General features: G+C 39.8%; 1 protein-coding gene across 3 annotated transcripts in view; it reads left to right on the forward strand.

Annotated features, from left to right (window-relative positions):
- Positions 1–22,666, forward strand: part of INIP (INTS3 and NABP interacting protein) — a 29,941-nt gene extending 7,275 nt beyond the window's left edge. Inside the window, exons 3-6 of one of the 3 annotated variants that reach the window (XM_082842455.1) lie at positions 9,079–9,225; positions 15,087–15,189; positions 18,595–18,685; positions 19,835–22,666. In XM_082842455.1, coding sequence (XP_082698581.1) covers positions 15,152–15,189; positions 18,595–18,685; positions 19,835–19,930 — 225 coding nt within the window. In that variant the 5' untranslated portion in view covers positions 9,079–9,225; positions 15,087–15,151 and the 3' untranslated portion in view covers positions 19,931–22,666. Of the gene's footprint in view, positions 1–9,078; positions 9,226–15,086; positions 15,190–18,594; positions 18,686–18,770; positions 18,902–19,834 lie in introns of those variants that run through there. The other 2 variants (XM_082842453.1, XM_082842454.1) reach the window with 2 other exon arrangements.
- Positions 22,667–24,653: the final 1,987 nt, after the last annotated feature.

Below are 24,653 nucleotides of genomic sequence, written 5' to 3' on the forward strand. Positions count from 1 at the left end.
CAACTTTATTGAGATATAATTTACATACTATAAGATTCACCTGTATTAAGATTACACTTCAAGAATCTTTAGTAACTTTGTAAAGTGTGTAACTTTCACTAATATCTAATTTTATAACATTTCCATTAACCCAGAAAGAAAACTCATGCCTGTTTGCAGTAACTTCCCATTCTTACAGGCCTGGGCAACCACTAATGTACTTTTTGTCTCTATAAATTTGCCTCTTCTGGACACCTTTCATATAAATGGACTCTTACGGTATATCGTCTCTTGTGTCTGGTTTCACTTAGCATGTTTTTGAGGTTCATCTGTGTAGTAGCATGTATTAGTAAGTCTTTTTTGTTGTTGTTGTTAAACAACAGAAATTTATTTTCTCACAATTCTGAGATCAAGTTGTCAGCAGAGTTGATTTCTCCTTGGCTTGTAGATGGCCTGTGTCTTTTCTCCCTGTGTCTTCACATGGTCTTTCTTTTCTCTGTGTGTGCATGTCCTGATCTCCTCTTCTTATAAGGACACAAGTCATATTGGCTTAGGGCCCACTCCCAATGACCTCATTCAACCTTAACTGCCTCTTTAAAAACTCTGTATCCAAATACAGTCACATTCTGAGGTACTAGGGCTTAGGACTTCAACCTATGTGTTTTGCAAGGATACAATTTAACCTATAACACTCCACCCTCTCAGCCTCCAAAATTCAAGTCTTCACATGTGAAATATATTTGCTCCATTCCAACAGCCATAGAAGTCTTAACCCATTCCAGCATCAACTCTAAGTCTAAAATTTCATCTAAATAGCATCTAAATCAGATATGAGTGAGACTAGAGGTATGATTCATCCTGAGGCAAAATTCCTCTCCAATAGTGAACCTATGAAACCAAACAAGTTATCTGCTTCCAGAATACAATAGTGGGACCAGGTATAGGATAGACATTCTGCTTCCAAAAGGAAGAAATTGGAAAGAAGAAAGCTGACAGGTCCTAAGCAAGTCCAAAACCTAGCAGGGCAAATTCCATTAGATTTTTAATTTATTCAAAGATTTAGTTTATTATATCAACATCAGTACTAGAACTCACATCTTTTACTCTCCAGTCTGCAACATTTCTACAGTACACATTTGTGTGCTGAAATTATTTGTATGACATTAATATATGTGGCTAATTTTAAGAAACTTCTGTGGAAAATTCCATTAGATTTTAAGGCTTGAGAGTGAAATCCTATTTGGCTCAATTTTCTGTCTAACAAGGGTGGTGGTTCTGCCTTCTCCTCCCTGAATTTTGTCCCCAAACCCTCTGGAACTAATGAGGAAACAGTCCTGCTGCCTGGGCCTGTGCTCTCTGGACCCATGGTGGCAGTAGCAGCCCTGCTGACCCCTGATCCACCTTCAGAGTCATTCCTCCCTGTACTCAAAGGATGACGCTTGTTTGCATCCAGACATCTCTAACATCTAACTTCCTGCTTGTAGAACCCCAGAAGTCCGACAGTCTTTCTTCATTTCATCCCACCTCTGTTCTCTTCAGTCCACGCTGACAGTGCTTCTGCTGAGATGGTTGATTGGATCCATGTCACACACCCATAATCTCTTTACTAAAGACTGTCCAGTCATGTCTTTGGTGTTCTCTCCTGAACGCACTTTCTCATTTTTTGCAATAAGAATAAGCTGAGAATTTTTGGTCTTCAAGTTCTGGTTCCTTTTTGCATAATAATTTCTTTTTCAGTTGTCTCCCTCTCACACTTTACTATAAGCAGCAAGGAGAAACCAGGTCACACCTTCAACATTTTGCTTAGAAATATCCTCAGTTAAATATCCAAGTTCATTACTGACAGCTTTTACTTTCCACAAAACACTAGAACACAATTTGGTCAAGTTCCCTGCCACTTTGTAACAAGGACTGCTTTTCCTACAGTTTCCAATAACATATTCCTCATATCCATCTGAGACTTGCCCAGAAGCACCTTTAACATTCATATTTGTGTCAACATTCTGTTCATGATGAAATATATATAAACAGATATATATATAGCATATATATTAGTCCTGGTAGTTTTCTGGTAGTATCTTTAGGATTCTCTATGTATAGTATCATGTCATCTGCAAACAGTGACAGTTTTACTTCTTCTTTTCTGATTTGGATTTCTTTTATTTCTTTTTCTTCTCTGAGTACTGTGGCTAAAACTTCCAAAGCTATGTTGAATAATAGTGGTGAGAGTGGGCAACCTTGTCTTGTTCCTGATCTTAGTAGAAATGGTTTCAGTTTTTCACCATTGAGAATGATGTTGGCTGTGGGTTTGTCATATATGGCCTTTATTATGTTGAGGTTTTGGAGGGGTTTTATTGTAAATGGGTTTTGAATTTTGTTGAAAGCTTTTTCTGCATGTATTGAGATGATCTTATGCTTTTTATCCTTCATTTGTTAATATGGTTTATCACAATGATTGATTTGCATATATTGAAGAATCCTTGCATTCCTGGGATAAATCCCACTTGATCATGGTGTATGATCCTTTTAATGTGCTGTTGGATTCTGTTTGCTAGTAGTTTGTTGAGGATTTTTGCATCTGTGTTTATCAGTATATTGGCCTGTAGTTGTCTTATTTTGTGACATCATTGCTGGTTTGGTATCAGGGTGATGGTGGCCTTATAGAATGAGTTTGGGAGTGTTCCTCCCTCTGCTATATTTTGGAAGAATTTGAGAAGGATAGGTGTTAGCTCTTCTCTAAATGTTTGATAGAATTCGCCTCTGAAGCCATCCGGTCCTGGGCTTTTGTTTGTTGGAAGATATTTTTTTTTTCAATTTATTATTTTTGGCTGAATTGGGTCTTCGTTGCTGCATGTGGGCTTTCTCTAGTTGCGGCAAGTGGGGGCTACAGTTCATTGCGGTGCGTGGGATTCTTATTGCAGTGCAGGGCTTTAGGTGTGTGGACTCAGTAGTTGCAGCTTGCAGGCTCTAGAGCACAGGCTCAGTAGTTGTGGTGCATGGGCTTAGTTGTTCCGTGGCATGTGAGATCTTCCTGGACCAGGGATCGAACCCGTGTATCCTGCATTGCCAGGCGGATTCTCAGTCACTGCGCCACCAGGGAAGTCCCTGTTGGAAGATTTTTAATCACAGTTTCAGTTTCAGTGCTTCAAATTGGTCTGTTTATATTTTCTATTTCTTCCTGATTCAGTCTTGGCAGGTTGTGCATTTCTAAGAATTTGTCCATTTTAATGGCATATAGTTGCTTGTAGTAATCTCTCATGATCCTTTGTATTTCTGCAGTGTCAGTTATTACTTCTCTTTTTTTCATTTCTAATCCTATTGATTTGAGTCTTCTCCCTTTTCTTCTTGATGAGTCTGGCTAATGGTTTATTAATTTTGTTTCTCTTCTCAAAGAACCAGCTTTTAGTTTTATTGATCTTTGCTATTTTTTCCTTCATTTCTTTTTCATTTATTTCTGATCTGATCTTTATGATTTCTTTCCTTCTGCTAACTTTGGGGTTTTTTTTTTTGTTCTTTTTTCTCTAATTGCTTTAGGTGTAAGGTTAGGTTTTTTATTTGAGATATTTCTTGTTTCTTGAGGTAGGATTGTATTGATATAAACTTCCCTCTTAGAACTGCTTTTGCTGCATCCAGTAGGTTTTGGGTCGTCGTGTATTCACTGTCATTTGTTTCTAGGTATTTTTTGACTTCCTCTTTGATTTCATCAGTGATCTCTTGGTTATTTAGTAGTTTATTGTTTAACCTCCATGTGTTTGTATTTTTTACAAACTTTTTTCCTGTAATTGATATCTAGTCCCATAGTGTTGTGGTCAGAAAAGATACTTGATACAATTTTAATTTTCTTAAATTTACCAAGGCTTGATTTGTGACCCAAGATATGGTCTATCCTGGAGAATGTTCCATGAGCACTTGAGAAGAAAGTGTATTCTGTTGTTTTTGGATGGAATGTCCTATAAATATCAATTAAGTCGATCTTGTTTAATGTATCATTTGAAACTTGTGTTTCCTTATTTATTTTCATTTTGGATTATCTGTCCATTGGTGAAAGTGGGGTGTTAAAGTCCCATACTATGATTGTGTTACTGTCGATTTACCCTTTTATGGCTGTTAGCATTTGCATTATGCATTGAGGTGCTCCTATGTTGGGTGCATAAATATTTACAATTGTTATATCTTCTTCTTGGATTGATCCCTTGGTCATTATGTAGTGTCCTTCAGTGTCTCTTGTAATAGTTTTATTTTAAAGTGTATTTTCTCTGATATGAGAATTGCTACTCCAGCTTTCTTTTGATTTCCATTTGCATGGAATAACTTTTTCCATCCCCACACTTTCAGTCTGTATGTGTCCCTAGGTCTGAAGTGGGTCTCTTGTAGACAGCATATATACGGGTCTTGTTTTTGTATCCATTCAGCCAGTCTGTGTCTTTTGGTTGGAGCATTTAATCCATTTACATTTAAGGTAGTTATTGATATGTATGTTCCTATTACCATTTTCTTAATTGTTTTGGGTTTATTATTGTAGGTTTTTTCCTTCTCTTATGTTTCCTGCCTAGAGAAGTTCCTTTAGCATTTGTTGTAAAGCTCGTTTGGTAGGGTTGAACTCTCTTAGCTTTTGCTTGTCTTTGAAGGTTTTAATTTCTCCGTTGAATCTGAATGAGATCCTTGCTTGGTAGAGTAATCTTGGTTGTAGGTTTTCCCCTTTCATCACTTTAAATATGTCCTGCTACATGCTTCTGGCTTACAGAGTTTCTGCTGAAAGATCAGCTGTTAACCTTATGGGGATTCCCTTGTATGTTATTTGTTGCTTTTCCCTTGCTGCTTTTAATATTTTTTCTTTGTATTTAATTTTTGACAGTTTGATTAATATGTGTCTTGGTGTGTTTCTCCATTTATCCTGTATGGGACTCTCTGTGCTTCCTGGACTTGACTATTTCTTTTCCCATATTAGGGAAGTTTTCAACTATAATCTCTTCCAATATTTTCTCAGTCCTTTTCTTTTTCTCTTCTTCTTCTGGGACCCCTATAATTCGAATGTTGGTGTGTTTAATGTTGTCCCAGAGGTCTCTGAGACTGTCCTCAATTCTTTTCATTCTTTTTCGTTTATTCTGCTCTATGGTAGTTATTTCCACTACTTTTATCTTCCAGGTCACTTATCCGTTCTTCTGTCTCAGTTATTCTGCTGTTGATTCCTTGTAGAGAATTTTTAATTTCACTTATTTTGTTGTTCATCATTGTTTGTTTGCTCTTTAGTTCTTCTAGGTCCTTGTTAAACGTTTCTTGTATTTTCTCCATTCTATTTCCAAGATTTTGGATCATCTTTACTATCAGTACTCTGAATTCTTTTTCAGGTAGACTGCCTGTTTCCTCTTCATTTGTTTGGTCTGGTGGGTTTTTACCTTGCTCCTTCATCTGTTGTGTATTTCTCTGTCTTCTCATTTTGCTTAACTTACTGTGTTTGGGGTCTCCTTTTCTCAGGATGCAGGTTCGTAGTTCCCATTGTTTTTGGTGTCTGACCCCAGTGGGTGAGGTTGGTTCAGTGGGTTGTGTAGGCTTCCTGGTGGAGGGGACTGATGCCTGTGTTCTGGTGGATGAGGCTGGATCTTGTCTTTCTGTTGGGCAGGACCACGTCTGGTTGTGTGTTTCGGGGTGTCTATGACCGTATCCTGATTTTAGGCAGCCTCTCTGCTAATGGGTGGGGTTGTGTTCCTGTCTTGCTAGTTGTTTGGCATGGGATGTCCAGCACGAGAGCTTGCTGGTTGTTGAGTGGATCTGGGTCTTAGCATTGAGATGGAGATCTCTGGGAGAGCTCTCACCAACTGATATTGTGTGGGGCCAGGAGGTCTCTGGTGGACCACTGTCCTGAACTCGGCTCTCCCACCTCAGAGGCTCAGGCCTGACACCCGGCCAGAGCAACAAGACCCTGTCAGCCACACAGCTCAGAAGAAAAGGGAAGAAAGAAAGAAAGAAAGAAAAAAAGATACTAAAATAAATAAAGTTACTAAAATAAAAAATTGAAAAAATTCTTAAAATATAAAAAAGTAATTAAAAAAAAAAGAAGAGAGCACCAAACCAATAAATCCACCAGTGATAACAAGCACTAAAAACTATACTAAAAAAACCCCCAAAATGGACAGAGAGAGCCCTAGGACAAATGGTAAAAGCAAACCTATACAGACATAATCACACAAAGCAGCACACACATACACACTCACAAAAAGAAAAGAATATATATATATTAAAAGAAAAAAAGAGAGCAACCAAATCAATAAACAAATCTACCAGTGATAATAAGCTCTAAATACTAAACTAAGATAAACATAAAACCAGAAACAAATTAGATGCAGAAAGCAAACCCCACGTCTACAATTGCTCCCAAAGTCCACCCCGTCAATTTTGGGGTGATTCGTTGTCTATTCAGGTATTCCACAGATGCAGGTACATCAAATTGATTGTGGAGCTTTAATCCGCTGCTCCTGAGGCTGCTGGGAGAGATTTCCCTTTCTCTTCTTTATTCGCACAGCTCCTGGGGTTCAGCTTTGGATTTGGCCCCACCTCTGCGTGTAGGTTACCCTCTGGCATCTGCTCTTCGCTCATACAGGAGGGGGTTAAAGGAGCAGCTGATTAGGGGTCTCTGGCTCACTCAGGCTGGGGGGAGGGAGGGGTGCGGATGCGGGGCGAGCCTGCGGCGGCAGAGGCCGGCATGATGTTGCACTAGCCTGAGGCACACCGTGTTTTCTCCTGGGGAAGTTGTCCCTGGATCACGGGACACTGGCAGTGGCGGGCTGCACAGGCTCCCCGGAGGGGAGGTGTGGAGAGTGACCTGTGCTCGCACACAGGCTTCTTGGTGGCTGCCGCAGCAACCTTAGCGTCTCATGCCCGTCTCTGGGGTCCGCGCTGATAGCCGCAGCTCGCGCCCGTCTCTGGACCTCGTTTAGGCGGCACTCTGAACTCCCTCTCCTTGCGTACCCCGAAACAATGGTCTCTTGCCTCTTAGGCAGCTCCAGACGTTTTCACAGACTCCCTCCCAGCTAGCTGTGGCGCACTAGCCCCCTTCAGGCTGTGTTCACGCAGCCAACCTGTCCTTTCCCTGGGGATGTGACCTCCGAAGCCGGAGCCTCAGCTCCCAGCCCCCACCCGCCCTGGCGGGTGAGCAGACAAGCCTCTCGGGCTGGTGAGTGCTGGTCAGCACTGATCCTCTGTGTGGGAATCTCTCCACTTTGCCCTCCGCACCCCTGTGGCTGTGCTCTCCTCCGTGGCTCCAAAGCTTCCCTCATGCCCACCCCCCGTTTCTGCCCGTGAAGGGGCTTCCTAGTGTTTGGAAACTTTTCCTCCTTCACAGCTCCCTCCCTGAGGTGCAGGTCCCATCCCTATTATTTTGCCTCTGTTTTTTCTTTTTTCTTTTGCCCTACCCAAGTACATGGGGAGTTTCTTGCCTTTTGGGAAGTCTGAGTTTTTCTGCGAGGGTTCAGTAGGTGTTCTGTAGCAGTTGTTCCACATGTAGATGTATTTTTGATGTACTTGTGGGGAGGAAGGTGATTTCCACATCTTACTCCTCCACCATCTTGAAGGTTCCCCTCTCATGTGGGTCTTTAAAAGCAAAGAATTTTTTCCTGGCTGTGGTCAGAGAGAAATGACCACAGAAGGGTCAGAGACATGCAACGTTGTTGGCATTTAAGTTGGAGAAAGGGGACCACAAGCCAGGGAACTCAGGCATATCTATAAGATGGAAAAGGGAAGGAAACAGATTCTCTCCTAGAGCCTCCAGACAGGAAAGCAGCACTTGATTTTAGCCCAGTGAGACTACTGACCTATAGAACTGTAAGATAATAGATTTGTGTTGTTTTAAGCCATTAAGTTTGTGGTAATTTGTTACAGCAGCAGTACGAATAATATACCATTTAACTATATGAGCCAAAAACCTCAGAACCATCCATGACACCTTCTTCCTCATTCTTGACTTCTTATTTATTCTGTCACTGTCCTGTTGATTTAACTTCCTAAAAAGCTCTTGGGTCTGTTCATCTCTCTCCATTTCCCTGGCCACTAACAACTTCTGTCATCTCCAGCTTGTTCTACTGTAATAGTCTCTTTTTCTCTTGTCTAGTGTATTCTCAACCTTGTAGCTACAGTGATCTTTCTAAAGGGGGAAGCGTTATTTTGTCCCCCACCCCTAATTAACCTAATTAATCTAACATTTCAGCTCTAGCATTACTTCCTGTAGGAGACTTCTCTGACACTGCTTCCCCTACTCCCAGTCTAGGTCAAGTTGATTCAACATTGATTCCTGTTGGTGGGGATGTAAACTGATACAGCCACTGTGGAGAACAGTGTGGAGGTTCCTTAAAAAACTAAAAATAGAACTGCCATATGACCCAGGAATTCCACTACTGGGCATATACCCTGAGAAAACCATAATTCAAAATAAGTCATGTACCACAATGTTCATTGCAGCTCTATTCACAATAGCCGGGAGATGGAAGAAACCTAAGTGTCCATTGACAGATGAATGGATAAAGAAGATGTGGCACATATATACAGTGGAATATTATTCAGCCATAAAAAGGAACAAAATTGAGTTATTTCTAGTGAGGCGGATGGACCTTGAGTCTGTCATACATAGTGAAGTAAGTCAGAAAGAGAAAAATACCATATGCTAACACATATATATATGGAATCTAGAAAAATTGTACTGATGAACCTAGTGGCAGGGCAGGAATAAAGACACAGATGTAGAGATTGGACTTGAGGATGGGGGCGGAAGGGGAGGCTGGGACGAAGAGAGAGAATAGCATATTCATATATTAACGTATATACACTTCCAAATGTAAAATGGATAGCTAGTGGGAAGCTGCTGCATAGCACAGGGAGATCAGCTCGATGCTTTGTGACCACCTAGCAGGGTGGGATGGGGGGATGGGAGGGAGGGGATATTGGGATATATGTATACATATAGCTGATTCATTTTGTTATACAGCAGAAACTAACACAACAGTATGAAGCAATTATATTCCAATAAAGATGTAAAAAAAAAACAACAAAAACCTTGATTCCTACAATGATTGTTTTTAATACTTATAGAATGTTATTTCTTTATTTCAGACTACTCATCTTAGACTCTAATTATACATTCATTTGTGTAATTATTTGATAATCTCTATCTTCACGGGAATGTTTAAGAACCATGAGAACTAGCATCAAATCAAGTTGTGGCTCGTCATTGCATCCTTAGACTCTACCTTAGTGCCTGTATGTATGTCATGGATACACAATAAATATATGTTGAATCAATAAATAACTTAAAACATGTTAAACTAATAGTGCCACAGTGACTTTCCTCCAATACTGAACAGCTTTTTTTTTTTTTTTTTGCCACGCCACACGGCTTGTGGGATCTCAGTTACCCAATCAAGGATTGAACCTGGGCATGGTGGTGAAAGCCCAGAATCCTAACCACTAGTCCACCAGGGAACTCCCCCTAAACAGCTGTCTTAGGATGTTAGTTCATTTACTGTATAGTTGTGAAGAGTATATAGCTTGTAAGATAATCTTTTGAAAGGATTTGAATATTTTTAAATATCTTTTAAAAAATTGTTATGAAAGCAATATAACAACTGTAATTGGAAAGTAGATGATCCACTAATCAAACAATAATTTTCATTCTTTAGTTTTAGATTTTTTTCAATAAAAGGAATTCCTATTAGTCCTTGTTTCAAGTGTCATAGAGCTATTCATGCAAACTGAATATCAGCTGTTAGGTTTTAAATGCAATTTGCTGTAATGCTAGTTACTCCAGAATATTTTTAGTGACACAGAAATGTGTGGGAGTTAACTGTTTCTATAAATGAATATGGAAATGAGAATGTATATGATTGTGAATGGAGATAGAGTTATAGTTCTAAGTGGAACTTTTGGAGTGTGCTGCTTTATTCTAAGGTAATTTTATTAGGAAAAAGTTTAGTTATAAAGGAATATTAAGTAATTCCTACTGTACATGAGATAATATATTTTAACACTCATGCTTTTAAGAATGTAAAAGTTACATGTAACTTTAAGATACATGTAAAATAATGTAAAAGTAAAATGTTGAATTATGGTGAGAGAGAGTTTGTGTTTAAAAAAACAATTCATGTAGTGATTAGAATAAAAGTTAAATTTTATATATTGATGCCGTAGAGTAAGTTTGTATTACAAACTCTGAAGGTGGGAGAATCTTGCTCTAGAAAATTACACTTAACTACTTCACATAACCAAATTGACTACCTAGTTTTTTGCCTTATGTTTCAAATGTGAAATAAGCTATTATTATTACCTAACTGCTATCTGTTGACTTTTATATATTTCTATAATACAGTAAATGTTTTGTACAAAACTGACATGTAAATTAGTACTAGATTATTTTTGAATGCTCAAGAGGGAAGCATAGGCTTCAGGGCATAAGACAAGCTCAGAAAGTAAAAGCCTAATAGACCTGACCATACCCTTTCCCTGTAAAATAGTTTTTGTGGCTCTCAGCTGCCTACATGTAGACGTTAAGTTCTTGAATGTTATGCAGGAGATAACCTTGCCTGGTTAGACTGTGGAATAGGAGTTGAGAGGGGAAGATATTTTAGAGACATCAAGGATATAAAATTGATTGGACTAGGTGATTGGTTGGATGTGGGTAGGAAGAAGGAGGTATTATAAGGATAAAACTCAGGCTTCTGGGTGGGAGCGTGGGGCATTAAGTGAGATACAGAGAGAGGCATTATCCTTTACCAGGGAAGGAAGGCTATGAGCTACCCCTGTCTAATGACCGCTTATTTAACTATTTTAACAAGTTCTTTAATGTCTAAGGGGATTTTGTGCGTGGAGAAAAATCCTCATCACTGCTCATAATTAATGCTCAGTTTTTAAACCTACTTATAAACTAAGCTCCAAAATAAAATGTTTTAAGCATTTAGAATTGATTACAAGCTTATTTAGTTAAATTCTCTTTAATAACAGTTTAAATTACAATTAATTTGACTTCTATAATACTTCACTTTATATAGTGATGGCAAAACGTACTATACTTAGGGCTTCCCTGGTGGCACAGTGGTTGAGAGTCCGCCTGCCGATGCAGGGGATGGGGGTTCGTGCCCTGGTCCAGGAGGATCCCACGTGCCGTGGAGTAGCTGGGCCCGTGGGCCATGGCTGCTGAGCCTGTGCGTCCGGAGCCTGTGCTCCACATTGGAAGAGGCCACAACAGTGGGAGGCCCGCGTACCCCCCCGAAAAACACAAACAAACTTACTATACTTAAAATTAAACCTATTTTAAAATACTAACCCATGGGTTTAATTAATTCATTTACTCTCTCTGTAGTACTTTGTTTTTTTAATCTTCCTTGGATTATAATAATCTTCCCAGATTCTTATTTCTGTACTTTCCCAGGATTTTAGTAATTTTTTTATACCTTCCTAGGGTTATGGTTGTCTTACCACTACCAAAACAAAACAAAATTTCAGATTAGTCAAGGTTTAGGGTTTGTTGATGGATTTAATTCTTAGGTAAATCATAAGATTTGCTTATGCCTTTAAAGATGATTTAAAAGTTGCATTGGTGTGCACTTGGTCACTTCTGTAACTAAACTTGCCAAGTTAATGAGTTTTTTTTTTTTTTAACTCATGCCTTTTCTCATAGATTTTTAGTTTCTTGCAACCTGGGGTTACTCCCTGAATGAAATATTCTTCTTCTTCTTTTTTTTTAATGTGATTAGCATTTTATAACCCATTGTTCTGTTGTCATTATGAATTGCCCTTTTCTGGTAGCATTCCTGCCAGGAATTATGGACGTTTCATCTCCCAGGAAATCAGGGATCAGGTCTGTACCATTAGCTCTCTTTAGGATATTCCGCTAATTCATCCAGTTAGAGCTCAGGGTTTCTCCTTGGTCATTGTGTGTGACCATGGGTGCTCATCTACCACTGCGTTTCGTTTCAAATGGTGTGTGTCTGTGTGAGGACCTGCTCTGATCTGACCCTCCTGTTCTTGGTATATAACTTGCTTTTTCTGGGACTATTTGGCTTATCCACAGTTCCCTATATCTACCCCTTCCTCCTGTAACTAAACAAAAAAGTAAACAGCTATGCCTTATAAACAGACATAAACTTAATAGGAGAAACAAAACATCTAAATGTTAACACTAACCTAATTATTAGCATAATGACTATTATTTTACCTTTCTTTACAATCTTTTTATATACTTTAACTTTTTTTTTTTTTTTTGGCCGCACCACACGGGTTGTGAGATTTTAGTTCCCCGACCAGGGATTGAATCCGGCCCCTTGGCAGTGAAAGCGCAGAGTCCTAACCACTGGACTCCCAGGGAATTCCCTAACTTTCTTTTTTGTATCTTTTTATGAATTCATGGTTTATCATGGATTCAGTTTGTTCCATTTAGTTATAATTATTATTCTCTTTTTAATGTTCCAGTTGTTGCCTGGCCAACCTCAAGCTGGGAAGCATTCTTCACTTTACAGAGCACTCACTTCTGCATTCCTCTAAATAACACATTACAGTATACTTATCCTTCCATAATTTTCGTACCTTAATTTGTATTACATTACTTTTAGGGAAGTTTCTATTATATAAACTCAATAATACCCAAATTCTATACTTCCCATCTGATCCATATAATACTGACTGATTTATTTGGGTAACAGGCTCACCATGAGTAGTAAAATAGATTGAGAATAACATAGCTCCCCTTAGTGGGCAAAGATCATGGACAAAGAAACTAGTGTATTAATATTAATTTAGAGCCTATAGTTACTAATTTCACACTTAATTTCCATGGTAACAGGGAGTTCACTATAGCTACCTGTGCTCCGATTGTCAAACATGCATGAAATTTTTTTAAAGGAGGCTGTTACTGATCAAGCCAAGAAAGACGTGATTTTTTTTTAAAGTTAGTGAATCATATGAAATTATTGTTTCTGTAGGTAACATATAGGCAATTTAATAAGTGTGACTTACCAGTGTGCTACATTACTTTCGACGATGTCATATTTTTGTGAAGTGGGTTTTTGGCAATTGCTTTGATAAAAAACAAGTACTGTGTGGAACAGGGAATGAGGATGGTAGTGTCTGAACTGATTCCCAGGTTTGCAAAGTTATACAGTGCCCAGGTACACACACTGCATTAGTGGTTATTTTAAAATGAAATAAAATATTTTTCTTTCAATTTATGGGTATTATTTTTTTAAAAAACTACAAGATGTTAGGACATCATACTTATTAGGTTGTTTGGACTTGACATTCTATATTACTTTGGTAATGGTGTTTCTTTAACAGTATTTCGACAAAGTTTCAATTATTTTTACACATGGCACCCTTTACCATAGCATTAGCGCTCACAGGCATAAGTATCGTACATTCTTGGGAGTTCTGTATTAAATCCTTCCTTAGGTAGAAGACTTCTCCTGAGGCAGTCCTGTCTATGAGGTTGGGTGGAGCCTGTAATGACATGTGGCATGTAAAGGCCTTATAGAGTTTCTTCCCTGGAAGATTAACTAAGAGGTCGGCAGGAAGGAAGATTAGAATTAGGATTAGAATAGATGAAGGATCACCTGGAAGGCTTGCAAAATCATCTTCTCAGAAGTACCAGAATGTGTTAGTGTGAATTATCTGTTCCAGAAAGGAGTCTGCTATTACTAGAATTTGACGACAGGTTGATGGCATAAGCATGAGGGGGCAGAGAAGGAAAATGGAGATGATAAATTCCTAAAATGGCTGTGGCAGAGACAGGTTGTGCCCATTTCTGGCCTGGCCTGAGTCAGTTTACTGTTGCTAGATTTAAGAGCAGGTTTAGGGCAAAGTGCCGCAAGCCTCAGCTGCTTCTGGTTCAGCCCGATCTCAGTGTGGATCTCAGTGAATGCTCCTGTTCTCGTACGTCCTACGCTGTCCCTGACCTAACTCCTCTCCCCAGGAGAGGAGGAAATATGCATCCTATCACCCAATTCCCCTTTATGATCAATATAAAGTGCTTATAATCCCTCATGTGAGTACCCTTAGGAGTGCTTACTTCTGCTCTGCTTGAAACCTCCCTCCTTCCCCATTCATTCTTCTAGCGCAGTGATGCTAACCCAGTGGTTCTAGTCCCCTGGCCTTTTTTTGCCTCTGTAGTTTTTTTCCTAATCCTTTAACCTTTCCATTTGTTTTCTTCTAAATTAGGGATCAGAAACTTAAATGCCTACAGGTATAAACAAATCTGATAAGGACTGTAACAAGCTGGAGAGTGCCCAGCTAAAAGGGACAACTGTTTCTTTGTTCTACATAGTTGTTGCCATGGAGGCATCCAGACCCCTGTGCCAGACCTTGAGATGTTTCAAGAGAAGCAAGTAATCTGAGAATTTTGTATACAGTGTTTACATGTTAGCATTTAATTCAGATTTTAAAAACATAGTTGGATGCTGCTCCTGGGCCAGGACTTAGAACCTCTGCTCTAGATCTTACGTTAAAATTGAAGCTCAAAATTGATAAGGGACCTATCTGTTTGTACCCTGTCAGTTATGCTCCATTTCTCTCTCAGAATTGCTTTCTAGTCAGTTGCAATTCTCTGACTTGTTCCTTGAAAGACTGTGTGTCTCTGAATGAAAGCATTTCATTACATCTCTGAATGAAAGCAGTTGAGAAAAATACTGTTGTGACCTGAGTGTATCTAATGCTTTCCCCTCATGAAAGAGGCATTCACAGAGAGGCCTAAAACTGAGAACTAAGAAAATCTTCACTCCCAGAGATTCAGCAGGATAGAGATTGGTCTCTGTAGCATTTGGGGCTGCAGAGATTTTGTTATAAAACAAATGCAGTTACCCATACTTTGATGATTAAAATTCTTTAGAACTAAGTCTTTAAAAAGTCCTCAGTCAGTATTATCCTTTGCATTTATCTGCGTATTATCCTATTAAAGTTGCTGGAAAATAGGCAGTAGGGAGATAGTAACCATCTAGGGAAACTGCTTACTAGTGGGTTCGTTATCATGTTAGAGAACAGAATTTTGCTTTCTGGGTTTCTAGGTAGCCTAGGTTTATAAAACAGCTCTAAAACATTTTATTTCTCTTTCTTGTCCCCAACACTCTCTCTTTTTTTAGGTTTTCAAAACAAAAATAGAGTTGCAATCTTGGCAGAACTGGACAAAGAAAAAAGAAAATTACTAATGCAGAACCAATCTTCAACAAATCATCCTGGAGCTAGGTATTGAAGAATAATGTGGTTTTTATATTCAGTGATATAAAAAATATCTTGGACAATATAACTGAAATTGGTTGGCAATGGTTTGTTTCTTTAACATTGGAATTTAACATGTTTCATTTCCTAGTTAGACTTGAAAAGTTAGATTATTTAATTGCTTAGATTTTAAATATTTTAATTCTAATCAGACTTAAAATTTCCCTACAGCCTACTTTCAAAAAAAGAAAAGAGTTTTGTATAGTTGTTTTGTTACTGAAATTATTGTTAATGTCCCACTTTTTAAGCATTATGCAAAATAGGTAAAGTTGTGGTAGCTTAATGATCTTTATTGTATTCCGTTTCTGCCATCTTAAATCTCTTCCCTGACATCCCTTATCCCATTCAGCCACCACCCTAACTTTCCCCTCTCTTTTTTTTAATCTGTTTCTGTTATTTTATTTGCTTGTTAGATTGATTTCTAGTAAAAGTATAATATATAATATAGTATAAAATATTCTTCTGTTTCTTCAGGGGACTGTTCCTGGTGAATTCAGGTATACAGGAAAGGACTCTCGTGAAAGCTAGAGCTAATTTATATTTTTAGGTGTGCAGAGTCAGCCAGACCTCTTAAAGGAGTTGTCTGTACATACTCATCTCTGCTTTCTCACTTATTTACTCCCCAACCCACTACAATCTGACTTCCGCGCCTCCCCACCTCCAACCCAAAGAACAGGTTTGAGCCTAGGTCGCTTGCAACCTCCTTGTGGCTAAATCTGGTGGACCAAAGTCCTTTTCTTGTTAGACTTCCTAGCATTATTTGACACCACTGATTGTGCCCTTTTTTTTTTTTTAATTGAAATGGAGTTGTGTTAGCTTCAGGTGTACTACACAGTGATTTGACATGAGCATACATTGTGAAATGATCACCACAGTGCCTAGGAACTATTGTCTCCACACAAAATTAATACGGTATCATGAATCATATTCCTTGTGCTGTATATTACATTCCTGTGACTTCTTTATTTTCTCACTGAAGGTTTTTGCCTCTTAATCCCCTTCACCTATTTTGCCCACCCCCAACCTGCTCCCCTCTGGTAACCACCTGTTTGTTCTATCTATGAGTCTATGAGTCTGTTTTCTTTTCTTTATTGGTTAATATATATTTTAAAATATTTTATTGGAGTATAGTTGATTTACGATGTTGTGTTAGTTTCAGGTGTATATGAATCTGTTTTCATTTTGTTTTGTGTGTTTTGTTTTTTAGATTCCATATATAAGTGAGATCATATGGTATTTGTTGTCATCAGTGGCAAGATTTATTTCTTTTTTTTAATGGCTGAGTGGTATTCCATTGTATACAACGCCCTCCTTAAAATACTCTCTTTCCTTGGCTTCCATTCATCCACTGTTATACTATCTTGGTTTCTTTTGCAGACACTTCTCCACTGCCTCTCTCTCTTTTTTTAAAAATTAATTAATTTTTGGCTGTGTTGGGTCTTTGTTGCGATGCGTGGGCTTCTCATTGAGGTAGCTTCTCGTTGTGGAGCACGGGCTCTAGGCGCAGAGGCTTCAGTAGTTGTGGCACAGAGGCTCAGGAGTTGTGGCTCGCGGGCTCTAGAGTGCAGGCTCAGTAGTTGTAGCACACGGGCTTAGTTGCTCTGCAGTATGTGGGGTCTTCCTGGACCAGGGCTTGAACCTGTGTCCCCTGCATTGGCACGCAGCTTCTTAACCACTGCGCCACCAAGGAAGTCCCACTTCCTGTCTCTTGAATGTTGATATTCCTCAGAGTTCTGTTCTAGATCCAGTCTCCCAGTCTACGTCTTTTCACTGGACAGTTGCATTCACTTTCACAGCCTGTAATTTATGTGCTGATAACTTTTATACATTTGCATCTCCAGCCTCGTCCTCTGTCTCAAGCACCTCCTGGACATCTGCACTTTGATGTCTTCCAGGCATTTCAAACTGAGTATGTCCCACACCGAACTCATCTTCCCTCCCTCTCTACCTACTTAATATTGTTGGCTTGCTTGTCTCCATGAGTGGTACAGATCTACTAGTAATCAGAGTCAGAAATATGAACTTTAATTGTTTATTATTGCCTTTTACTTCCATCTCTAAACATTTGTCATTCTCTTATGTTTATATTTTGAAATGTGTCTCAGACTTGTCCATTTTTCTTTATTGCAACTGATGCTGCCCTAGTCCTGGCCACTCTCATTTTTTTTGCCTCAGTTACTACCTCCTGAATTTCCCACAGTCTTAAGTTCTCTTGAATACATTTATCAGTTGTGTCAGTTAGGATGTTTTAATCTGGAAGTAACAGAAAACCAAAAAGTTGGCCTAAACGTTAGGATATAGGTTAACCAGAAGCGTGAAGATAAGGTGATTCCAGAATGGCTCACTATCGCTTCTCGGCCTTTTGGCTGAGATCAAGTGCAGAATGGCTCACTGCAGCGGCACACCAGCGTCAGCACTGATCGAGCTTCCTTTCTTCTCTCCTTTCTGCCCTTCTCCGTGGGTCAGCACCTCCTTACTGGTCAAAATATGACTGCAGTAGCCTAGGCATCACTGTACACCGAGCCCCCATAGAGGCAAAAGCCAGAAAGGTTCCTCTCCTGTGTCCATTTTGTAAGAGTGAGGAAAACGTTCTCAAAGCCTTCAAGCAGACTACCCGTGAAGTCTAGCTGCCCAGGATTGTGAACCTTTCTCTTGCCCAAACAGGAAACCAGCAAGGGAAATGGTACTGTCTTATACCAATCAAAGTTCACCCCCTGGGGGATAACCTGGCCCACCATGAAGAATGGGACCAACGATAATTGAACTAAGTATGGGTTCCAATAGTGAGGAAGAAGGGAGAGCAACAATTGTTGGGGAGATGACCAGCACTGTCTGTCACAGTGGCGGTCTTTCTGAACTGTAGTGTGGTAATTCTGATCAAGTCACTCTTCTGCTTATAACACTCTTTGGGAGTCTCCCTTCACTGTTAGGATAAGGTCTTCATTTCTTAATTTATTTCACAAGGCTCTACATATCCCGGCACCTGCCTTCCTCCCTAGCCTTATTTTTTGCCAACCCATTTCTCCCCTCCCGAGCCCTGACCTTCAGTCCTACCTTTGCATGTTCTACCTTCTGCTTGAAACATTCAACTCTTTAGTTTTCTTCATAAATGTAACTTTATGATAGACCAGAGTACCTCAAATCTGTTTGAAAGCAGAGGACCATAAATCATCAATTAAAAGGAGATAATCTGAAGCCCTAGTAAATAATATAGGCTTTCTTCATATAAATTAATGTAGACAGTGGGAGAAGGAAAAAAGACTTATTCAGGAAGTTCTTTTTTGTAATCCCTATTTAGAATATCTAAAGAAAAATGTGATTCAGAAGTAAGGGAGTCTCTAAACAGTCAAGTAACTAAGATTCCCGTTTTAGCATTGCGCTCTCGAGACCCGCTCTTAACAAGGACTTCCGGGACCACGCTGAGCAGCAGCATATTGCAGCCCAGCAGAAGGCGGCTTTGCAGGTGAGGAAAGTGTGGCTGACATTCTTGTCTCATTGGAGATTTCCTGGGACTTGGAAACCAGCACTATTCTTATTTTGTATTTCAGTGGAGCAATATCAATAAAAACGTTCCACACGTAATTGCAGTTGTTTGCTGACATTCAGGCATGCCCAGAGGATTTGAAGGACCAGATACGGCAGTAATGAAAGTATCTTTCATGGTGTTGACGTGGTCATGATTGATTCTGTGCCACACCTGGCAAGGGACTGCTGCACACAGAAGAGTTTAGGGTACTTGGATGGACAGAATGATCCTGAAAAGCTGAACTGGCTACTTTAATAGCACATATCTAGTTTTTCAAATTTGTCGTGTGCCGTTACGTCCTGTGATAGTCTGACCGGTTTATTATTGTTGTTTGGATTCTGTTTTTAATGGTCAGCATGTCTGTTGTGCAGGAAATGTTTAAAGACTATAGGAATGTGATAATCTATCAGTTAAAAAAATTGTTCTTATTTTGATAACCAATTTTAGTATTTCATTGATCTTGGATAATTTAACTAAGATTCCTAGAAACCTTGCACTAGACATCGTTACCTATGCTTTTAAACCTTAGAATCTCAGGATTGGAAGGGATATTAAAGATCATCTCACTTTAGACAACCTATGAACAGTCCTTTGTTTAGTGACAAGGGACGTCACTGGTGGTTTTCTGTTATTTATATGCCAACATTCTCTACAAAATGTTGGTATCTTAATCACCAGTAATCAGCTATCTTTCCCCCTTCTCCTTCCAACTACTGCCCTTCTTTCTCACTCTCCTGCGTTACTGACCAAGAGCAGAGTACTTTGGGACCTTTGTTGCTAGTTTTCCTCCCCACTCCAAGGAACAAAGTAATTCATGTCTTCGACTCAATTATTGACTGAAGAGAGTCACAGGGGAGAGAGTGGGGATGATAAGTTAGTACCTGGTGCAAATTGTTAATATGAATTCTTTATTATTATCCATCTCCTGTGTATTTAAACAAAATTAACAGCATAAGGACTGATTTTTAAAACAAATTTGGTCTCAAGCACTCAGAGAGGATAAGTAATTTTACTGCCTTGGTTGAAGAACTGTGACTCTTAATAGCTGAATTGCCTTTTTTTTTCTTTTTTTTAACTCTTTCCCAGCATGCACATGCACATTCATCTGGATACTTCATAACTCAAGATTCTGCATTTGGGAATCTTATTCTTCCTGTTTTACCTCGCCTTGACCCGGAATGAAGAAAATATTTGTAACAAAAGTAACTTTGTAATATCAAATGCCAAAGCTACTATCAGTCAGTGCTATACAAACTGTGACTTGCCGAATTTTGGTGAACTTTTACATATTTTGTTTCTTTAAAAGAAAGATATGTGTAAGTGAAAGCAAAAAAGAAGGGTGACCAGGATGATGATAGCTCTGGAAGCTGTATTATCTGAGGAACTGATTATGCTACCCATGACTGTAACTTTTGTGTAATGCAGTTTGATTTTTAATTCTGAGTCAGACTCTGAATTGGATGTGGTCATATAAACCCACCCCACCACCAGCTAGTTGGACTGAGTATATTACGTCTACAGTAGACTTTCAAGAACCATTTAAAGTACTTAACTTTAAACAAATGAGGGTGCTTTTTAAAAATGTGAACCAATAGGCTTAAATAAGTTACATTCACATTTGCTGTTTCTAGAATTGATATCAGTGTACCTTTTGAGTTTATAATCAACGTATCCTGAAATATCCTTTAACTTGTGACTCGTTCCCCTATTCTCAATTTTAAAGGAAAACCCAAGATAAGACTGAGTACCAACCAGTCTTAAACATCTTTTATAAACCTATGCCACTACAAATTATGTGACTAAATGCTATTAAAAACAATTAATAAGAAATGTAGTTTTAAATTTTGCATATGCTCTTGTTTAGTGTCACTGCATGAATGGTGTGCCTGTACAGTTTTACTGCCCATTTTTGCTCTAATTAGAAACATTAACTAAAGTTGAGCCCCTTTTTGGTTATTGTAAAAAGGAAAGAATTAGGTTAAGCAAGTTTCTCAACGTGATACATCTTTAACGGAATCCAGGGTGCTTATTTAAATATGCAGTCCCTACAGCTGACCGTAGTCCCACGGAATTAGTGTCTCTAATTCAAAATAAAGTCTGAAAACCATGGGTTAGAGAATTCAGTTGTAGGTCCCTCAAACTTAGAGGTCGTTTAGCTAACCGACATTTTTTTACTTTTAATAGGACTGAAATTAAGTTTTCTACTATATCACAGATACAGTATTTTTTATAACTGACCTCATCTTGGCCTTAAGTCCCCATCCTCTCTGGTGGTAGCCTGAAATTTAAACTTTATATTCCAGTTTGGGTCAATAATTAGAATAAGTCCATCTCCCTTTTTGAAGAGTTTCTACTCTCTCCTTCCCTTAGATATTTGTACCAACCACACAGCCCCATCTTACCCCAACTATATGAAAAGGAGTGGACAATTCTAGATATGGCTGCGCCATTTAGATTCTTTCTGTTGAGAACTGCGACTGCTTTTCTTCATTTGGGTGAGTTGGCAGCTGTCCCCATCGTAATGGTCACCATTGCAGCAAAGGTGCCCTTTCTTCTGCTGCTGAGGGTCACCTGGGGCCTTTGCCTCTGCCCTGCCTCAGGTCCACACAGCTAGCCTTGGCCCTTCTTATCGTGGTCCTCATTTCCTTGAATTGATTTGACTAAGCTTCTGTTCTGTGCGATCCAGGAGCTACTGGCATCGTTCTAAATCTACCGATGCTAAGGAGATACATTTTTTGGATTGTATAGTTTTTTATTGTTGAAGCCTCTGCCAAATGTGTGACTTTTATAACCTCGGTAAAGAGGTCTTTTTCCAGTGGTATCTTTTCTGGTCGCAGCCTTTCAAATAGAGTAAGCACTTCCTTCACCCCTCTCCTTTGAGTCACGTACAAATTCAGTTCAGTTCCATGTGTATTTTTTAATACCTACTCTGTAAAGCTGTGCCCTGGGGGGAAAAGGAGAGTAAGACTTGCTCTTAAAGAGGTCACGGTGGAGAGGATCCTACTGTGGTACAGCAGTGAGGAAGCCAGCGTCCAGTGAGTGGCACAGGAGCCGCATCCCGGAGACGGGCAGTCTACACAGGCCTAGGAGTATCGATGGGATTTTACCTGGCAGGGGAGGGAAGAGCTGCTCCAGGTAGAGGTCAGGATTTCATAGTCAAAGAGAAGTAGGGACTACGACAGTTGTGAGGACTGCAGAGGATAATGGAGAGGGCAGCAGTGGGCTCCGTCAGAAGCCCTGAGGACACGTGCCAGCGTTGCTTCCCTCGGAGCGCGCGTGTGTGTGGCTAACCCACTTAACCTTGAGCTTTACGTGTCACTCTGTCTCATCTGTATAACGGGCACAGAACACACTCTGCCTACTCCATAAAGTGTCTAGATCAGTATTTTTCAAAGTGTAGGTCTCAACACGTTACCGAATTGAGAGGCCAACTTAATAGCTGAATGGGGTGTGACCCGCTTTTTTTTTTTATATAAAATAGAAAATATCAGAGTACATGGCACGTAATAATAGGAGGTTTTGTTCATGAGTCTTCCTTTTCTGTGTGTTTTACTTATTTTGTTTATTGTATGCTCCACTAGCATGTAAGGTCTTTGAAGGCAAGGGCTTTTGTTCCCTCCTTCCTTTTTGTTTACTACTGTATTCTGCTGAGAATAGTATTTGGCATATTGTAGGTAGTTAATACTTACTTAATTGAAGGAATGAATGAATGAATAAATATGACCTGAATCATGATATAAAGGTGTTTTTTTTTTTTTACTGTGAAATGGCAAAAATGTTTTGAAAGCCACTGCTAAATAATACAGATGATAGTGCTTTGTATGACTCTGGAATAAAAACTGAAATGACTTAATAATTTCAAAGGCAGATTTTTTTTTTCCTGAACAATCTATAAGCTGTCTCATTATTTGTCTCAGTTCTTTGCTTTACTTTGGCAATAAAAACTCAGCTTTTATATGCACTTAAGGCCCACTGAGGCAAGGGTTTTGGCAAACATGGTTACACTCAGAATAGAAGATCGACAGAGAGGACATCGGTTCGTTAGTGCAGGTGGTCCCCCCACTGGAATCCTACCAGCTGGCACTAGCCCATGTCAGTAGCGTTAAGTTCAACCAGTATTTACTGAGTGCTCCTTCCTCACCTCTGTCTGCACAGTGACTAGCACACAGTTGACACCCACAGCTTTTTTTAATGAGCAAATAAAGAATGAACATGTATGGAGGAGAACTTCGCTGTCCTCAAGAATCTGACAGTCTAGAGTAGGTGACACTAGTAGCTAATGCTAATAGCACACCAGTAGTGAGGAAGGAATGAGTACATGAGCATGGAAGGACCAGTGAAGGCTCCATCGGAGAACAATCATTTGAACTTGGCTTTCAAGATGAGAGATTCCAGCCGGGAAAGATAGGAGAGCAACATTCAGAGCAAAAGAAAAACCTGCACAAAGGCAGGCAGGAGAGCCGGTGTAGGGGCCATTGTGAAGCAACCAAAAGTCCAGTTTGGTTGGACTTGTGTGGACCTTGTGGGTAAATGTGTATATGGCAATAATTAGAGTGAAGCCAAACGTAGGCTGGACTCATATTCTAGAGAGTCTGGAATTCCAGGGTGAGGCAAATGTCTAGCCCAGTATAGAGCTGGGAGTGACTGAACATTTTTGAGCACAGGCAGGTATAGAGATGAACCAATTAGGCCCTCATGAGCTCTTGGGAAAGGGGGACTTGCAAGGCACCAGAAGAATTTTCACTCTCAGTTTCTACTGAGAATTCAGACAGGCGTGTTCTGTTTACATCCACGCCTCAGCTCCAGCCCCATCTACCTCTGCTGTCTCTTCCGCTTAGTTCTTGGATTCTTAACCCAAATTTGTTTCTTCACCTCCCCCCTTATCTGCCTTTCGCTCTCACAGCTTTCCTCTAGAGCTCTACCTCCAAGAACCTTTTAAGAAAGAAAAAGCAAGGCATCCTTGCAAATATTCATTTAACCTTCACGACAGCTCAGTGAGTGGACGTTCTTAGTCGTATACTCAGCACAAATTCTTCCTTTCCCCTTCCTAACAATACTCAGATTTTTATTGAGCATGACTCTTACCCAATACAGCCAGTGTGCCGACTGTCTCAGCAACAGGGGTGGGCCTTACGTGCTCCAAACCGATCAGGATGACTCCCTCTTGCCACAGCCGGTCAGCACGTGGTATATCACAGGCCACGGGAACTGGTTCAAGAGTGGACACGTTACCCAAGTTCAACCCAAATGAGACTGCAGGAGAGGTTTGCTGCACGTATGGAAAAGATATTTTTTCACCTTTCTGAGACTGCTACCAAAAGGGAGTCTTTCTAGATGTGTAAAAGGAAATTATATATATATTTTTCCTGAGTGTTGTTGGCAGCCGTCATGTGACCTTGAGGTGGAACAGCCTTAGGATGAAGCCACCACGATAAAAGGTGCAACAGAGAAATATAGAGAAACTGGGTCCTTGAGGACATCATTGCACAGCTGAGTCAATTCCTACAGTGCCGCCCTTCCTCTATGGAAGGGTATGTATGGGGGTAGTAAACCCTCATTATTGTTTAAGCCAGATTAAAGTAGGCTTTCTGTCACTTGCCATCTAAACACAAGATGTACTAACTTGCTAAGTGATCTCTTAGCCACACAGCTAGGAGGTGGGAGAGCAGAACTCAAAACTCCCATCTCGCCTTGGGTGCCACCTCCATCGCCTGCCTTTCGCTCTTGGTTGCCACCAGAGTGAGCTGCCCGCTCTTCCCTCCCTTGCGGTTCAGCCTCCTGCCCTGCACCTGCGGCCCCCAACCCTCCCATGACGTCCTTTCCTGATGATGCCCTGCTGTGATGTCTGGAATTCCTTTGGTTCAATCACCAAAATATATTTATACATACGTTCGAACTCTTTCTA

Source organism: Leucopleurus acutus, assembly GCF_964270905.1.
Source record: "Leucopleurus acutus genome assembly, chromosome: 7".
Lineage (NCBI taxonomy): Eukaryota > Metazoa > Chordata > Mammalia > Artiodactyla > Delphinidae > Leucopleurus > Leucopleurus acutus.